Raw genomic sequence first — 17177 nt, forward strand, 5'->3', positions numbered from 1 at the left:
CTTTTTTTTTTTTTTTAAGAAAATGCTTTTATTCAGCAATGACACATTATAATGATCAAAAGTGACAATGAAGACATTTATAATGTTACAGAGGTTTTCCATTTCAAATAAATGCTGTTCTTTGAATGTTTTATTCATTAAAAAATCTGGAGAAGTATCACAGTTTACCCAACAATATTAAGCAGCACAACTACTTTTTAACGTTGATAATAATAAGAAATGTTTCTTGAGCAGCAAATCAGCTTATTTAGAATGATTTCTGAAGGATCATGTGACACTGAAGACTGGAGTAATGATGCTGAAAATTCAGCTTTGCCATCACAGGAATAAATTACATTTTAAAATGTATTAAAATGGCAAGGAGAAATATTAAATTGTAATAAAATTTCACAGTATTATTGTTTTACTGTATTTTTAAAATCAAATAAATGCAGCCTTTTGTGAGCATAAGAGACTTATTTCAAAAACATTTAAAAATCTTACCAACCCCAAACTTTTAAACAGTGGTGTAAATGAAACATATAAATGATAAACATACAGGTTTTGTTGACATAGAGCATCATATATACCCTGAAAAGGTACTTAGACTTTTTAATGCACTACAAAGGCAACATCTGTTTAGCCAGGAATCACAGCCAGATGAACAATATTCAGTTCAGTGTATCTGCCGCTTGTTAATTCTCATGCAGAGCCGATGAAAACAAGAATGTCATGACAACAGTACAGAGATGCATTTAGAGCCAGTTTCACAACACAGTGAGTCAGAGTATTATTAACATGAAAGATGTTTAGTTTTTTCATTATTATGTTCTGTTATATAGTATACTAAACTAAGCAGCAATCAAGGACTAGTTTGACTATTTAGGAGTTAATATTCCTTATTTATATAAGGTGTTATGGCTTCCCTTTTGAGAATTTACAATGAATATTCCAAAGATCAACATTGCTTATTTATTTGTTATATTGTCTCCTGAAACATATAAGTTGTGGTTGTTTGGATGTTTGCTGTGAAGAAATGTAGAGACTGGACATTGAATATCCTTGTTTAAACAGTATACAATCTGTAATTTTACAATCTGAGATTTACCAATTACATGTTCAACATTTTTAAATTGAAAATACAATGGGTTAAGAATCAACCCCACGAGTCACGAGTCTGAGTGTGTTTATGTGAGTGTCACTGAAGAAAGACAACAAAGGCAACAGAAAAACAAACTGCTCAGAAAGAACAGATAAGAAAGATAGAAACTTGACAGATGCCTCCTGATGAAAGAAGGGGGAAAAAAAACAGAAATCAGATATGGATGATAATTGCTGGTGGTGATGGTGTGTGTGTGTGTGTGTGTGTGTGTTGGAGGAGGTGCTGAAGAAGAAAGAGAGAGAAATAAAGAGAAACTGTGGCAGCCGTCTGGCACATAGACCAATCTTTCATCTGCTGCTTTTAATCCTGCCATGGTCAACATTCATGATAAAACCTGAGCTTGCATAACCAAATCAAGAAAATTCATAATCATAACACTAAGCCTTCTGACCATCTCTAAATTTAGAGAGGCTTTAAGCAAACTGAGAGAGAGCAAGAGAAACATACTTAAATTGACACAAATGTGCCAGAAAAATAGATATGAAACACCAAAGAAGTCACAGCTTTGAATTAAAAAAAATAAAAGATGTGTTGTGTCATTTGCCATTGCTGCCCCCTCCACAAATTACACATGACACATACTTTTGTAAAATGAAAATGAAAATGAAAAAAAAACAAAAAAAAACACTTTGGTTCATGATATGAGTGTAAAATGCAATGGTCCCAAATAGCTTTTGTGATCAGCATGCATTTGTTCATATGCATTGCAAATGACGTGAGAGATGAACAAATTGTCATTTTAAAGCAAATTATCTGCTAAGTTTGGTTGTGAATGCATGATTTCCACCAGTGTTCTAAGAAAACACTTTTACCTACAAAAATTATGCAATTTAAAATAAATAAATTATTAATAAATAAAAATGAGAAGGGTACAAATTTAATTGGCAATATTTTGATCTTTTAGATCAAAAACAAATCATTTTATTTATTAGAAGAGGAAAAGTTCATGCATAGGTAGACAGAGGAAATGATACATGGTTGAAATAAACAGGGGAAAGGAGCAATGGCTTAAACAAGCTACATCAATGGATCATGAAAGGAATGAGATCATAAACATTAAAAGAGTGCTTCAAGAACCCAACAAAGGACACATGGAGAAGAGATGCAGAGAAATCGCCCAAACGTCTGTGCAGAGAATAGTTCAGTTAATAATTGGCCTGTGTTTAAGAATTAAAACAGGAGTGTGCAAGTGTGTGTGTGAACATCAGCTTTTGAACACATTCCTGGTCCTTCATTTGCCCCCTGTGGAGTAACAGGAGCTCCATTGTAGAGGAGTGTGTCTTCAACCAGAGTCTGGCCCTCAGTGCAGAGCACCTGTATGGTAATGAGGGATCATCCCATTGTGTCCGCAAAAAGAGAACAGCTTGTCAGAGTGTGCTGCAATGAGACTGAGTGTGACCAACCAGGGAGTTAAATAGGGCGACAGAAGTGTGTATGTGTGCCATGGGGTCAGATTGCGGTGTTTCTAATTGATGACCTCAGATGGAGGTCATAGAGGATTTGTTTTGAATACAACTGGCTGGATTTATTTTAAAACTGTTTCTCTGTACACGTGTCCATGAATAAGAGACATTCTCATACATTCAGTGACGACCAAAAGTCTGAGATATAAAGGATTTCACACTCATGTTATTAATGTAACTTGAAATAGAAATATATACAAGAATTTGGGGTAGTAATTTTTCTTAAAGACCAAGAAAGGCTGCATTAAATTGATCAAAAGTGGCAGTAAAGAAAAAGACATTTTCCATTTAATGTTTTGATCTATTCATCAAAAATCCTTGTGTTACAGTTACCTCAAAAATGTTAATTTGCAATAATATACCCTAATATTACTGTTTTACTGTATTTTTTTATCAAATAAATGCAGCCTTGCTGAGCTTTAGAGACTCAAAAGCACTTTTGAAGAGTAGCGTACATATATTATTTTCTGTGAAAAGTTTTTTTCTTGCAGCAGCAGCAGCAGTCAACATAGGTAAAACTGCTTTTATGACCCTGTATAGGGAGTGACAGGCTTTTTCCTTTTCTCTATTTCTGCAGTCTGAACAGTTAGCTCTCTAACTGTTGATTTTCTCCTACGTGAACACCTACTTCGTTCTCCAGGTCATCCATCACTTTGTTCATTTATATTATGCAATTTTCAAAGTAAATCAATTTTGCTTTCAATTTCTCTCTTTCCATTTTCTCTCACTCAACCCATTTATACATCGTTCCATCTCTCCCTCTCAGTGTTTTGCAACAGTAGGCTCTCTGTATGCCTCGGGGTGTATCTCGGCGCAACAAAACAAAGATCCACTCCCACTTTCAACCAAACCCTCAACGGCTTCTGCACCCTACCTAGGTCTTCACCTTTTACCATCTTACCACATAAACCAATCTTTTCCATATTTGATTCATTATCCTACCCATTCCAACCATTTCCCCATTTCAGAAGCAGTGTTGCACACTATTACCAAAAACGTAATTATATCTCAGTAATTATTCACTTTCTATAAATGGCTTCTGCAGGTGTGCAAAGGGCAGACATAGCTGAAAGTGTATAAAGGTTGACCAAAGTTTGTCAGTGTTATTATTGTTGTCATTTCTTTTGTTGCATTACTGTGGAGCTAATTTTGCATGTCAGGCAACCAACAAACAAAGTTCCATAGAGACGCATTCAGCTCGTGATAACAGCTATGGGCTTGTTTCACAACGAGGAATAAATAAATTTTTCATGAGATATTTCATCATTCCCATCTGAAGTTAGAAGCTAATCAAAGCTGTGAATAATTTTCTTTGTTGCACAGATGAGATCTCCTGAGCCCACGAGGATATGCATTAGCAACTTGACAGCTTAAACGCTAAATTAACTCTAAACAGCACTTCATAATGTGTTGTTATGAAATTATCCTTCTTCTTCTCATTTTTCATCACAAATGCTTTGTTGGGATATCCTGCAAGCGATTACCCCCCTCGCTAAATGACTCTTGAAATGGATGTGTCGGCTGAAAGCTGCAATAACAATGAAGGAGCACTTTTACATACTAACATTAACAGGACATTAGAGAATTTGTGTTGTACTGGATGCAGGATTTCCAGGCTGAATGGCCAAGTTGTTTACACCTTGATCGCTTTGTAAATCCGTGGTCCATTATGCAAATTCTGCCTTTGTTTAGCCACTGTTCAGAACACTGGACAACTGCCCATTCACATTTATACACATATAGTCTGTCAGTCTCACACACAAGTGGACAGTATGGCCCAACACTCCACACAGATCTATCCACACTTTATAGACAGCAACGGCTACTGTGTAGGGGGATAGTGAGAGAACAAAAAAGACAGTGTGTACGAGAGCGAAAAAAAGAGAGAATAACTGAGAGGAATTTCAGCCTGTCATAGACTTATGCATGATGCCAAGCCAGGCTGTAAAGGGAAACCTGCTGTGGGCAGATCTGTTCCTGAACATTTGCTCCGAGCTCTACCTCCTACGCCGATGGAGCTCATAAGAATACTTTATTCTGCAACATTCAGACTGAATAGTCATAAAACGTCTAAAACACATCCATAATGTCCCTGCTCACCTGGTGAAGGTGGCACATTGCTCTCAAAGCAGACGGAAAAGCTGAAGCCTTCAACAACATGGAGCATGCATGAGCCTGCCCAGCCCTGCCTAGCCCAGCCCAAAAAAGTCCACAGGTAGACACACTTTCCACTCAGCTCACCTTTCTACCCTCAAGTCAAGACCTGGACTAAGTGAGGATAAAAACACTGTGACCCCAGGATGAGTAGCTAGATCTGGGTTAGAGAGAACCAGGCAGCCCAAGTGGAGGTGGGATGAGGGGGGGGGGGCCCTGATGACTGGAGCTGATGTCATAATTCCCTTATCAGGTGTAAAAGGGGATTTTATGGATTACAGTTTTTTTTTATTGATACCCAGGAAAAGCCTGCTTTGTCTGTCATTCTACACAATGTACAATTTCCAAATGTAATATTTCATAACTGACAGAAAAAGACTGCCCACAGTATATTACTCAACTTGCTGTCATACTGATTAATGCTGAACAGGGTTATAATATCCAGAAAACAAGTTATATATTACCTATAGAAATCTTAGGAAAAGCTAAAAAAAAATTTAAACGATTATTATTAAAAATGTAAGTATTGTAAAAAGAACAGTTATAAAACAATAAGAAAATAAATAAGATACTTTATAGTATATATGCATATGAAAGTTTATAATGATGTATTTGATTAGAATAATATGTATGTATTCAATTAGAATAATATATAAGGATGTATTCAAATAGAATAATACATTTTTTATTAAAAACACATTTATTTTAGGGTTATTACTGTTAAATGAAACTAAAATTCTTAACAAACACTGTTGTTAACTGAAATAAAGCTGAAATAAAATAAAATCACATATATACAAATATAAATATTTGATGAATAGCGTCAACTAAACAAAAATTAGAAATGTTGCCTTGTTAAGTAACTGAAACAAGTTTAAATTGAAGTCCTTACATTACTAACTAAAAATAAATAAATAAATAGTCATATTAAAAAAGACAAAAGTACAAAGCAAAATTAATAAAATAACTAAAATGAAATTTCACAATATCAATAAAAAGTGTAATAGTATCTTAATAAAACTAAAACAACAGTGATCTATTTGTCATGTTTTTATACAGTCTATGGTCATGGTCCGTTCACTTCAATATTAGTAAGCCTGTGCGTAGAGGCGTGTCGAAAATAACGCTTTCCGGTTTTCATTGGTTGCTTGTTCGTTGAGGGCGTGGCTTATGTAGCTGATTGATAAAGCGGACTGAGCGCACATTTCTCCAGGCTTTACCGCGACAGTTTCTGCTAGAGACTCATACAAACCTGTTATTCAAGTAAACAGAATCACTAGTGTTTCAGCGATTCTCGCACTGCAGTAGTGCACATTTATATTTGCGTCTTCAACGTGCAAAACAATCTCTTGCACTCGTATTTATTCCTCTGAAGAGAATTATATCCCGGACGCAATGGATTTTCTGTGGCTGGTGTGCGTTGCGGTGAGCGTCAGCGCCTGGTACGCGTCTGCGGAGCGACACAGTGTTTACTGGAACAGCACGAACGCTAAGTAAGAATTTTACTACATACTCCTGTAATTGTATGAAAGCTTTCCGCTGTATTTATTTTCAATATTTATATAAATCGTTTTGCCTTTTATATGATGTTACTCTGGTTAGTATTCTTGATAGTATCTGAAATCTCTGCATAGTACACTAACACAAGTTGTCCAAATAAATTCTTGCAAGTACGCATTATATTAGTTTATGAATTACGTGTTATATGCACTGCATTAACAGTCTAAATAGTTTCACAAATCTTCAGCTGCTTTGTTATTTTATCTGGTTCATGCAATGTTTTGTTGCAGTGTTATTTGCTCCTCCTGAGATTCATTCTGTGGGGGAAGGTGCATGAATAGATTAAGAAAACACATACTATCTTTAACACATAACCAATTATTAGCCCTGGCTTGCAAGTAATGTTAGTTCAAGTTGTTTACGCTTTCAGTTTAGTTATCAGACACTCTTGTCTAACCTTTAACATGCTAGTGAATTACGTGATAATTACTGTATAAGAGGCAGCAGCTGGACAGAGAAGTACGTGGAAAGAAACCAGACAGATGGACAGACAGATCAGCCTAAATATACACACACACTTGTTAGTTTTACTATATTTGTGAGGGCATCTTATTGACAGGCTGATATGATATTTACCATAACCAAGTTATCCCTTGCACAAACCTTTTGATATATGTAGATGTACAGCAAAACAGGAATTAATGAGCCAGTTCTTGTTTCACTATATTAATGAGGATGTTTATTTATTTAATTATTTTGCATTAAAAGTACAGCCAAACTTTTACACACACACACACACACACACACACAGCAATAAATAAACAGACACGAGTGCACTAGACGAGCATATCTATGGCTAGTAGTAGCCTTTTTATGGGAAGTCTCTTGTTACTCTTAGTATGATATTAAGTTGTTACTGTTACAGTTTACAGATCGGTGGTTGTATAAACCTTATAGCTCTTTGATTGGTGTTTCATCAAATGATTGCGATTGTAATCTCACCTCATAGTGAGGAAGGACGGGTCATCAGACACTTTAGAGAGATCAATACGAATGACAACAATCAGAGCGATTTATTACGCTTTTAGCAGGAAACTCAAGAACGAGAAAATGGGCTTTTGTGGATATCAGTAAGCTTAAGCTTGTTACTGTAAAACAGAATCTTTGACCATGAGATGACATCTTCTTATCCCTTCTCATAGTCATTGACTTGTTTCACCTGGATTTACATGTACACAACTCATAAACTTGTAGTCATAAAAGTTAACCGGTGATAACTGAACTGAATCCATGCTCAAAGTCATGACCCGATTGGACGTTTTCATGATGGCACAGGTGATTCACACGGTCTGTTGTGATTCAGTCTGTTTTCGGTGAGTAATTTATCAATGCCGTTGTTGCGCAACATGAGTGTACCAGCCTTAACCAGACACGGTCTCAGAAGAGCCTGGCTCACTATCAGCCAGCAGTGAGAGAGAGAGGGAAACAGCAGCTGTGCCTGAAGAAAGACAGAAGAAATCATGTAATAGAGACCAAACACTTTTTAGGACCTGCTGTGAAAAGGATGAGGCGGAAGAGGGGGTGATGTAGTAATAGGAGCTGCTTGAATTTGGGTTAAAAAAAAGAATTGGCAGTTTGAGTTAGAGACTAGTATGGAGAAAAAGAGGTGGAGGGGATTATGTGGCAGCAGTGTGGTGCTTGGTCCGGTCTCTAATCCCGACATGGTCCACATCCATGGAAAGGGTTGCGTAACCACAACAAGAAAATTTCTAATAACAAAACACTAAGCCCTCTAAATTAAAAAAATCTCTACGTTAAAAATCTGAGTGGATCTCTTCTTTTAAGGCTCTCATACTTGCACATATACACAAAGACCTTGACATTGTTGCTCTATTAGCAAAAGTTAAAAACAAACGGCCACACACTAAAATCAGATCTGTAAATATAATCCCATTTTGAGCTGGTCATAATCTGGCAGGTGTGGTGGGATCTGTGTTTTAACGCCATCTTTTTTTCCAAGATAAACCTCTGTCGTTAATCTTATGTTCTAAGAAAAAAGAAACCGTTTCCATTAATGGGATTTCTTTTTTTGCTTTTCTTTCCTTTAAAAACTTCCATCAAAGCCAGTGATTGTTCAATCAGCCCGTGAAACTCAATCAGTCAGTATGTAAATAGATTAGACAGGCTCGACTAATCAATGGCAGATAGGTTTTTAAAATAATTGGCGTGATCGCACGCAAACAAACACAAACACACACCCGACTGTTAGTGGGTGTGAGTGAACAGTAATGATTTAATCTCCTGCGCGTGGCCTTTGGCAAGCTGACACTCTGGTTTGACGGGTGTGTGCGTGAGTGTTCACCCCGAGGAGACTGGATTTTCAGGTCCGGACTGACATATAGACTTTGTTTTTGACAGTCTGTTTTTGAGCTTGTCACATGCCTACGCTTGCACGCTGAGTGCGCTGAAGGGGAAGTGTACAGTCCCGTCATGTTAGCATCATTGAATCATTATTTTTGCCCTGAATTATGCGTTTATTTTCACGTACATGTTGTCATATACATGTGCTTTCCCTCATCAAAGTTTCACTGGCTCGCCAGGGGGGAATATGCGATTTGGGTATATTTAGTAGATTGGGATTCCTTCCAGCAAACGTTGCTATACTTGACCTTTCAGCTGTCCACTCATTGTCCACCCCATTTCCTTGTTGTCCATCACTTCCTCTGCATACTCACTTTGTTTGATCTTTTACATATATCTGAGCATTATATTGCTGAGTTGTTATCTTGAGGAGGAGGGTGCAGACAGATCAGCATATAACCAGACAGATTCCACAGACAGACTGTAAATCCATCTTCTTTAACCCCCCCTCATTCTTTGTCTAAGGCTCATAAACATGCAAACATGGTCGGCTAGGCAGGTCTATAATCTGTGAAACGAACAGAGTTCAGCCTCAGATTATACATAGAAGTGTGTAATCTGACCCATTCACACAGAAATCACATTGTATATTTTTAGACTCCAGTGTAATCCAGTGCTGTATAATTCTGCTTTACACAGAAATAGATGTGTATGGAAAATATAATCCATAATTCCACAAAGCATTTTAGAATGTTCTACCATCTTGATTGATTATGAAATCATTTTTTTCACAGATTAGTTCCATTTTAGGGTTTCAACTGGTCAAGTAATGACAGAAAGTAATGTTCCAGTTCAGTTTTTGATGTGCATTTAAAAGACTTTGGGCCTGTTTTTAACTCCTTGCTTAATTTTTCTCTTTGCTCATTTTAACACTTAAATCCCATTATTCTGAGCTCTTCCTCTCTTCTCTTTATCTCCAGCCCAGACTTCCTCACTATTTCTCTCTATATGTCCTTATACCCTCCCTGCTCCATCTTCCCATGCTCTTTTTTTTCCCACACAACTCCCTTTGTCCATCTTGTTCAGTCCCTGATTACTGTTTTGATTCCCGTTGCCCTGTTGAGTTGGAGGTTTCCTGTTTTTCTGTCTGTAGTGTGCTAGATTGTGTAACTGTCGGTGTAGTAAAGTGTGTGACCTGTGTGAGTGCACAAATGTAAACAAAAGAACCAGAAGCTTGTTGCCTGGCATTACTTAATTATCTCAAGTGGAGTGTTTGCATTCAGTGTCTTCAGCAGCTCACTGTTGCCATCTACAGAACGCTTACAGTAGGCTACTCGGTGATCATTTTAATTCATTGCCTGTATTGTTTTCAGTTTATTATTTCAAAAGTACTTTTAGTGACTAGTCGCTGACTTTAAAGCTCACAGTGTGCTACCAAACAACAAGCTAGCATATCAGCAAGCAATTAGCATCCATTTAAATGTGAAAGAGAAAGGGAGGAGGGGGAAATCAGGCATTTGTGAGGGAAGGACTGAGAAAGATAGGATCGGGGGATGGGGGATGGGTTAGAGGTCAGAAAGAAGGAAAGAAGTGTTTCTCTAAAAAATTAGCCTGAATGAAGAGGCCCAGGTTTATAATGTGATTTTAAACAGAGAGGAGAAAGAAAGAGGGTGGAGAAGATGGAGGAAGAGGGGGATGGGAGACAGAAAGATATATATATATAAGAAATATACAGATTGGGGTGGAGCTAAAGGACAGTGATGGATGGGATGAAATTTTGGTCGTTTGCTCTAAACTCACAAAATCTCACAGAAATGCACTCCTACATGTATAATCGCACAACCCCTGAATAAAAGTGAAGAAAAATGCAAGATGATCATTTATTCTCTGCGTCGACCTAAAACTTAAGTAGAATCACTCAGTTTTGTCAGGCCATTGTAATATGCATATCACAATTTGTACATTTGCAAGGCTTCGATAATTTCAATATATTGTGCAGCCCTACCCCCCAATCTAACTTGACTTGAAACATGTATCTGCAACCCACCCCCAACCCCCACTTTAACCGCTGCAAACGGCCCGTATTGGATGGGTCTGGTGCTGGTGAATAGCAGCGGTGTGATCCGTGGGCTCAGTGGGATAATCCCTGGTTTGGAAGAGCGGATTAGCTGGATGGCATTCCGACCCATTCCACTAGGGCTGGGGTAATTACTGGCATGTAATCGGCAAGAAGGACAATACGAGAACATACTGATCGGGAAGAAAGTGAAAGAGCAGTGAGGTTAAAAGGACTTAGCAGTGACTTAACACCTTGAACCTGTCAGACTTTAATGGTACGAAGGTGTAAGACTGAGACGTCTCTGTATATTATGCTTGTAATGGAGAAAGAAAGTCAGACAGACACAAATAGCGTAAAAGCTCCATGCACGCGCTTGTACAGACAGGTTTTATTACTTGATAGTGTGAGAACAAGCTCCTAAAATAGGATCATAATACTTGTCATGACAAGCAGCAGGTCTTAAAGGTTTTTAGTAACCAAACCCTCAACTGTGTGTGTGTGTGTGTGTGTCAACTGCTGACAGCTAGTGTAGTGCATTTTGCAGTAAGTACATCTGTTCTGAAGCACACAGCGCTGACCGTCTCTCAGTGTGTGTGTGTGTGTGTGTGTGTGAGTGTGTGTGTGCACGCTGCTGACTCAGTAAGGGTGTGTCTGAAAAATCTGACCCTGAACTTTGACATTACTGACCCGCCTGACAGTTTAAAACATTCGGCAGAGAGTGAAAGGGGGGAGAGCAGACAAAATATTAGGGGGAAACAAGACAAACACATATCTGAGAGCAAGTGAGAGCAAATTCTACTTTACATGTATTTTTAAAAAAAAAATGAAATAAGTCTCTTATGCTCACCAAGGCTGCATTTTGTTTGATCAAAAATACAGTAAAACAGTAATATTGTGAAATATTATTACAATTCAAAACTACTGAATTTTATTGTAATATATTTTAAAGTGTAATTTATTCCTGTGATGCAAAGCTGAATTGTCAGCAGTTTTCAGTGTCACATGATCCTTCAGAAATCATTCTAACATGATGATTTGGCACTCAAGAAACATTTCTTATTACTATCAAAGTTTAAAACCGTTGTGCTGCTTAATATTTTTGTGGAAATCATGATTTTTTTTTCAGGATTCGTTTATTAATAGAAAGTTCAGAAGAACAGCATTTATTTGTCATTTAAAAAAATAAATAAAAATGTAAAAGTCTTTACAATCGCTTTCAAAAGCATTTCACACTTGCATAATATGAAGACTCCTGTCATATCAGTATCCTAATAAATGCTGTTTTATTCTACACAGAGCGGGTCACCTCATGTGGGCCGCCATGTTGAGATCACATGGCCAACCTAATCAGTCAGCATAAACAAATTACTTATTGCAACTTGAAGTCTTTAAGCCCACATGCAAACCTTTAAACACAGGCTCCTCTGTGTCTCGTGATAAACAGATGGGTGATGTGGCCCCCGGGGGCTGCAGGTACAGACACTCCTGTCATGGATGTTTACATGGATTCGTGCCCCTCTTACAACAGCATCACTCTCACACTCGGGCCATCACAGAGCAAACTGTCACACGGGAACAAGTAGGCACAGCGGCGTTTGAAGTGACCGATCACTGTGAGGAAAAACACAACAGAGCCGCTCTGTGATTGTTTGAGATATCAGCGGCTAGCCTTGGATCAGCTCAGAGAGATAAGCTACGCATGGGAATCGTAGTGTGAGGGCCCACCAGACCCTCTCAGCATGAAACTAAACTAGGGATGCACTTAATATGCAATACTATTTTGGCCAAAATAAAAATAAAAATAACAACTCCGAACTAAAATAAAATAATTTAGATGTTATGAGAGAATTTTGGTATCAGAAGATTATAATGTACAGTGTGAAAAATGAAAAGTTTTTAATGCTTAATTAAAAATATATAGGCCTATTAATAATATTAGCCAGTGACCGATAAGGTTTGGTATATGGACCGATTGTGCATCCCTAGGCAAACATTTTTGTGACCAAAGACTAGACCCGACCCTGAGGCCGATGTCTGTGAGAAGGGGAGGGGGAGGAGTTAATGACACCCAATTTGAGTTGTTGTCTTGGTCTTGCAAACACATTGTCATTAGGTTTCAAACAGCTCTGGATCAACTGCTTCAAAGGGACGTCAGAGGAAGTGAGACAGGGCAATCCTGCACACAATCTAGTTCTCAGGAAAAACAGACCGAAACTGGAACCGTTCACACTGCTCTGATTTGAATAACTTTGACCAGCTACACATTTAGCATCTAATCCACCCTTGCTTGGTCGCATCAGCCATGATTTGTTGATTGGCATGTTGAATACACATACAAAAACCACCGCTTTCCCACACACAGAAAAGTTAGCTGGCTTAGCAATGTGTACACCCTGTCTTTTGAACACTCCGCTGATTAGAAGCCGTGCGAGACTGATGCTAATCTCCACATTAACCAGCGCTAATGAGCGCAGTGATGTGTATGTTTACCCCCCGTCTGAATAGAGTGCGAGGCTGTTTAGACAGGTCGGCTAATGCGTACCACAGAGGCACAGTGGGAAAGAGAGAGAGAGATGAAGGGGGTTGGAGTGGACAACGGGGGGCCCGTCAGGAGCCTGTGTGTCTGTCCGTCATTTAACCACGGCTCCCGATGGCAACAACAATAAGTACATGTGCCAAAAGGGAGAAAGTGATAGAGCAAAGGGCATTTTGGGGGGAAAGAGGCTGCCTTGTGTTTTGACGGCGGTTCACATGAGGGCCGTGTGAGAAAATGTTATGGTAATGTGATTGGGTTTGAAGATTTTGGGTATATGGAAATGTGATGGCGTGTAGCGTTGTAACACTCACCAATCAGATGACTTATGGGGTTCGAACAATGGCGTCTTGTGGTCACTGTGGGGGTGACGGTATTAAGAAAAACATTGTGATTTATTCATAAATGTTATGCAGTTAGTTTGAGGCAAAATGTTTAGACATAATTCACAATAATAAAACACTGACAACATGAAAGCAAAGACACAGATAGAACAACATACTGAGAGGCCTGTGGATTTGTCATTTGTACATCTGGCAAAAGCAGCAGGGAAGTTTAGATCAGATGAAAATGAGAAAAGCAAATGAGACGACAATAAAAGAAGAGGAAGACAGAGAGGAGGCTGTAAAAAACACGTTGAGCCGATTCAAAGAGCCAGTCAGTCTAAGCGGCTCCATCTCTGTTGCCAAGAGAGCAAGTAAAAGGTCATGATGGATCACATGAAGTTAAGGGGTTTCAAGGTTTTCACAAAAAAATAAAAATACAAGATATTAACGTGTAAGTTAACGTGTTAGCTTAAAACATGTTTAAAATATTTTTTTTTTATATAATAATCTGTTTTGGAACAATATTTATTGTGAAAAACATTTTAATCTAACTTGAATTGAAAACATTTCTTATCAGTTAAAAAAGTGTATATTTTCCAGATAATATATAATACATATAATCAATGCTGTTATTCATTATTTAGCTTTTTTTTTATATAATAATTTAATTCTGTCAACCTGCCATTTCATGAAGGACATAACGAAAAACACAGTTGGACAATTTCCCATCTACACTCCTTCACCTAGTGTGACACCAAAATACATAGTAGGAAAGGAGGGATTTTACAGGGTGTTTTACGCAAATAAAAGTACCAGGTGAAGGGTGATAACTAAAGACACCCACACATGTGCATCAGGGTGTAGCTCCCACTTTTGGTTTGTACTGAGGACGGTTGCCTGAGGCTGTTTCAGTGTCACCAGAACTTTTGTTTCTGTTTGTTTGTGCACGTCAAGTTCTTTTTTCTGAGCCATTTTAATCCTGAGGTGTGTCTGTGTTCAGTACAACAGTATTGTAGGTTGTGTGCAGTAAATATTGACAGCCATTCATGGATTTTCTCTCTCTTTCTTCTTCCAGTTTCCTTTGGGATGATTACACCGTGGAGGTCCGCATTAATGACTACCTAGACATCATCTGCCCTCACTACACTCGTGGCGAGATCCCATCCCAGGAGGCCGAGCGGTACGTGCTCTACATGGTAGAGTTGGAGGACTACGAGAACTGCAAGCCACAGTCCTTCGACCAGCTGCGCTGGGAGTGCTCCAGACCTTTCGCTCCTCACGCTCCAGAGAAGTTCTCTGAGAAGTTCCAGCGCTTCACTCCCTTCACTCTGGGCAAAGAGTTCCGTCAGGGAGAGAGTTACTACTATATTTGTAAGTATCCACCTCTTTGCAGCATTTTGGATTCGCTTACCACAATTATTAACTATGTAAATGAGTACAATCATTTTAATATATCCTTTAAAAACAAAAAACTTGGTTAATTTATTCAAAATCTGTTTTAAAAAAAACGCTTCAATGCTTATTAAAATAACTTTTTTTTTGTCAAAGTCAGAAGGATAAATACATATGTAGAAACAAAAAATAAATTAATAAAATACGTAACTCCACAAAAACTGAATATTTATATAAAAATATATATAAATATATATAAAAAATATTTTTGAACATAATTATTAATATATGTACAATCACATGTATCCAAAGTATGAAGTTTTTCAAAACCATAAATGCAAAATGTATGCATATATTAGCATTTATTAGCACATTAAGTGTATTATTATTTGTAGCGCTTCAGATTCCAGTTCTAAATTTTTACTCTGTTTTCCACAGCCAAGCCTCTTCACCATCATGGACAGGAGTGTTTGAGGCTGAAGGTGGATGTAGTTGGACCTCATGGTAAGTCAAATCAGTTTTTGCATTTCAAACATGGCATTTCTGTCTAGACATTTAATCTTTCCTGAATTACAAGGACAATGAAGCCTTACTAAGAGTCCAACTATTTCATTTAATTTTCTAGGTTCTAAAAACAAGAAGAAGACCATGGAAAAACATGAGGAATTAGAAGGGAAGATGGCTGCTGGTGGAGTCCATAACCCGTGTTCCCTGTGTTTTGGATCTCGTGTTGCTCTAGTTTCAGTTGGTTTTTGTGACGTAATGTAAACACACCCTACAAAATGTACTGGCACTAATGTATAGATGAGATCAGAGGTTTTTTTTTTCATAAAACAACATTTGGTTTTGAATAGGAATGTTTGGTTGTGCTGAGAGAGAAGCCGGACTTCTGACAGAGAGCACAACATGCACGAACAATTCAAACGGTTGAATAATTTTCTCTAATAAGTTAAAAGAACAATTTTTTTGTAAAAAGCTGTGTTTTGTACTGTATTTGTTTATAAACTTGTAAATAGTTATGTAAAAATGTATATACTGAGAGGTATATAAAATAAAGACATTTGTTAATTATAAAAATGTGTGGAAAGTTTTTTTTTTTAATTAAAAAAAATGTTTATTTGATTCAAATTCAAAGAAAAAAGACATGGTTTAAAAAAAAAAGTATTTTGGTTTTAGGGCAAGACAGATTTTCTGAAATTTGTTGAGGCCTCATTGTAAAGTTAAACACTGTCAAAGCACTGTTAATGCTCTCACTGTCTAACTTTCTTCCTGTCCTCTTTCATTCCCTTTTCATCTCTTTTTCCCTGGCCAGGACTTCACAGCTTTTAGTAAAATGACACTTGAGTGCCAGAACGTAACTTGCTCATTTCCCTTGGCCTCAGTTTTTTCTTTGACATTTGAGAACATTAAACACAAGATATGTCTTCTGTATTTAACCACGTCAATGGAAAATACATCATTTTGTTTGAAAATATGAAGCAGAATGTTTGCAGCAATATGCAGTGAATGAAAAAAATTCTAGAAGATGTTCACATGGACTGGCTATATGGGGGTTTCTCAGCTATCGCTATTTTTGGCACCTGGATTTTTAGAAAACTTTTTTATTAATTATGGGGGGCATTTGTCATCCTTAGAATAAAATAACTGACTCCTTTGTCTTGCTAAAGATATTTTCATAGCTAGCATTTTCTGTATCCTCAACATAATATTTTCATTTTTGCAAAATTTGTCAAAATTACATTTTGTACATGTACTGTAAAAAATTTGAATAATGATTTTTTTCCCCCTTCGTTTTCTCAAATTTATGAGCTTTGTCCCATTTCAAATCAAGCATGCACTTCAGTACATAAACATTTGACAAAATTACAACTTCAAAAAAGGCACTTGTATTATAAATCATGATACTGAAATTTGTTTATTTGTTTAGATCACTTTGTTTAGGTAGGTCAATCATATTAAAGCAATAATTCTATAATTTCTTTAATTTCAGGCAGTGCAAAAATAAATTAAGAAAGCTTGGTAATGTTTCTAAGACAGCATTAATACAGTTATATGAGAGAGAAAACGGTTGAAATCTTTTGGGTTTAATATCAACCACAGATTCACTAAACCAGCTGCAAAGTGCAAATATTCAGTGTGGTTAAAACACTTTTCCTGATGCATATTGTATGCATATTGGGGAAGTCGTGGCCTAATGGTTAGAGAGTCGGACTCGTAACCCAAGGTTGCGGGTTCGAGTCTCGTACCG

At 37.4% G+C, this 17177-nt stretch overlaps 1 protein-coding gene across 1 annotated transcript in view; it reads left to right on the forward strand.

The window, feature by feature from the left end:
* Window positions 1-5966: 5966 nt before the first annotated feature.
* The window catches only part of LOC107723379 (ephrin-A1-like), a 33855-nt gene continuing 22644 nt past the window's right edge, over window positions 5967-17177 (forward strand). Inside the window, exons 1-4 of the mRNA XM_016531962.1 lie at window positions 5967-6251; window positions 14613-14908; window positions 15368-15433; window positions 15555-15635. Of these exons, the coding sequence (XP_016387448.1) occupies window positions 6154-6251; window positions 14613-14908; window positions 15368-15433; window positions 15555-15635 (541 nt within the window). The 5' untranslated portion in view covers window positions 5967-6153. The remainder of the gene's footprint in view (window positions 6252-14612; window positions 14909-15367; window positions 15434-15554; window positions 15636-17177) is intronic.

This window comes from Sinocyclocheilus rhinocerous, unplaced genomic scaffold (genome assembly GCF_001515625.1).
Source record: "Sinocyclocheilus rhinocerous isolate Xijiao unplaced genomic scaffold, SAMN03320098_v1.1 scaffold241, whole genome shotgun sequence".
NCBI lineage: Eukaryota > Metazoa > Chordata > Actinopteri > Cypriniformes > Cyprinidae > Sinocyclocheilus > Sinocyclocheilus rhinocerous.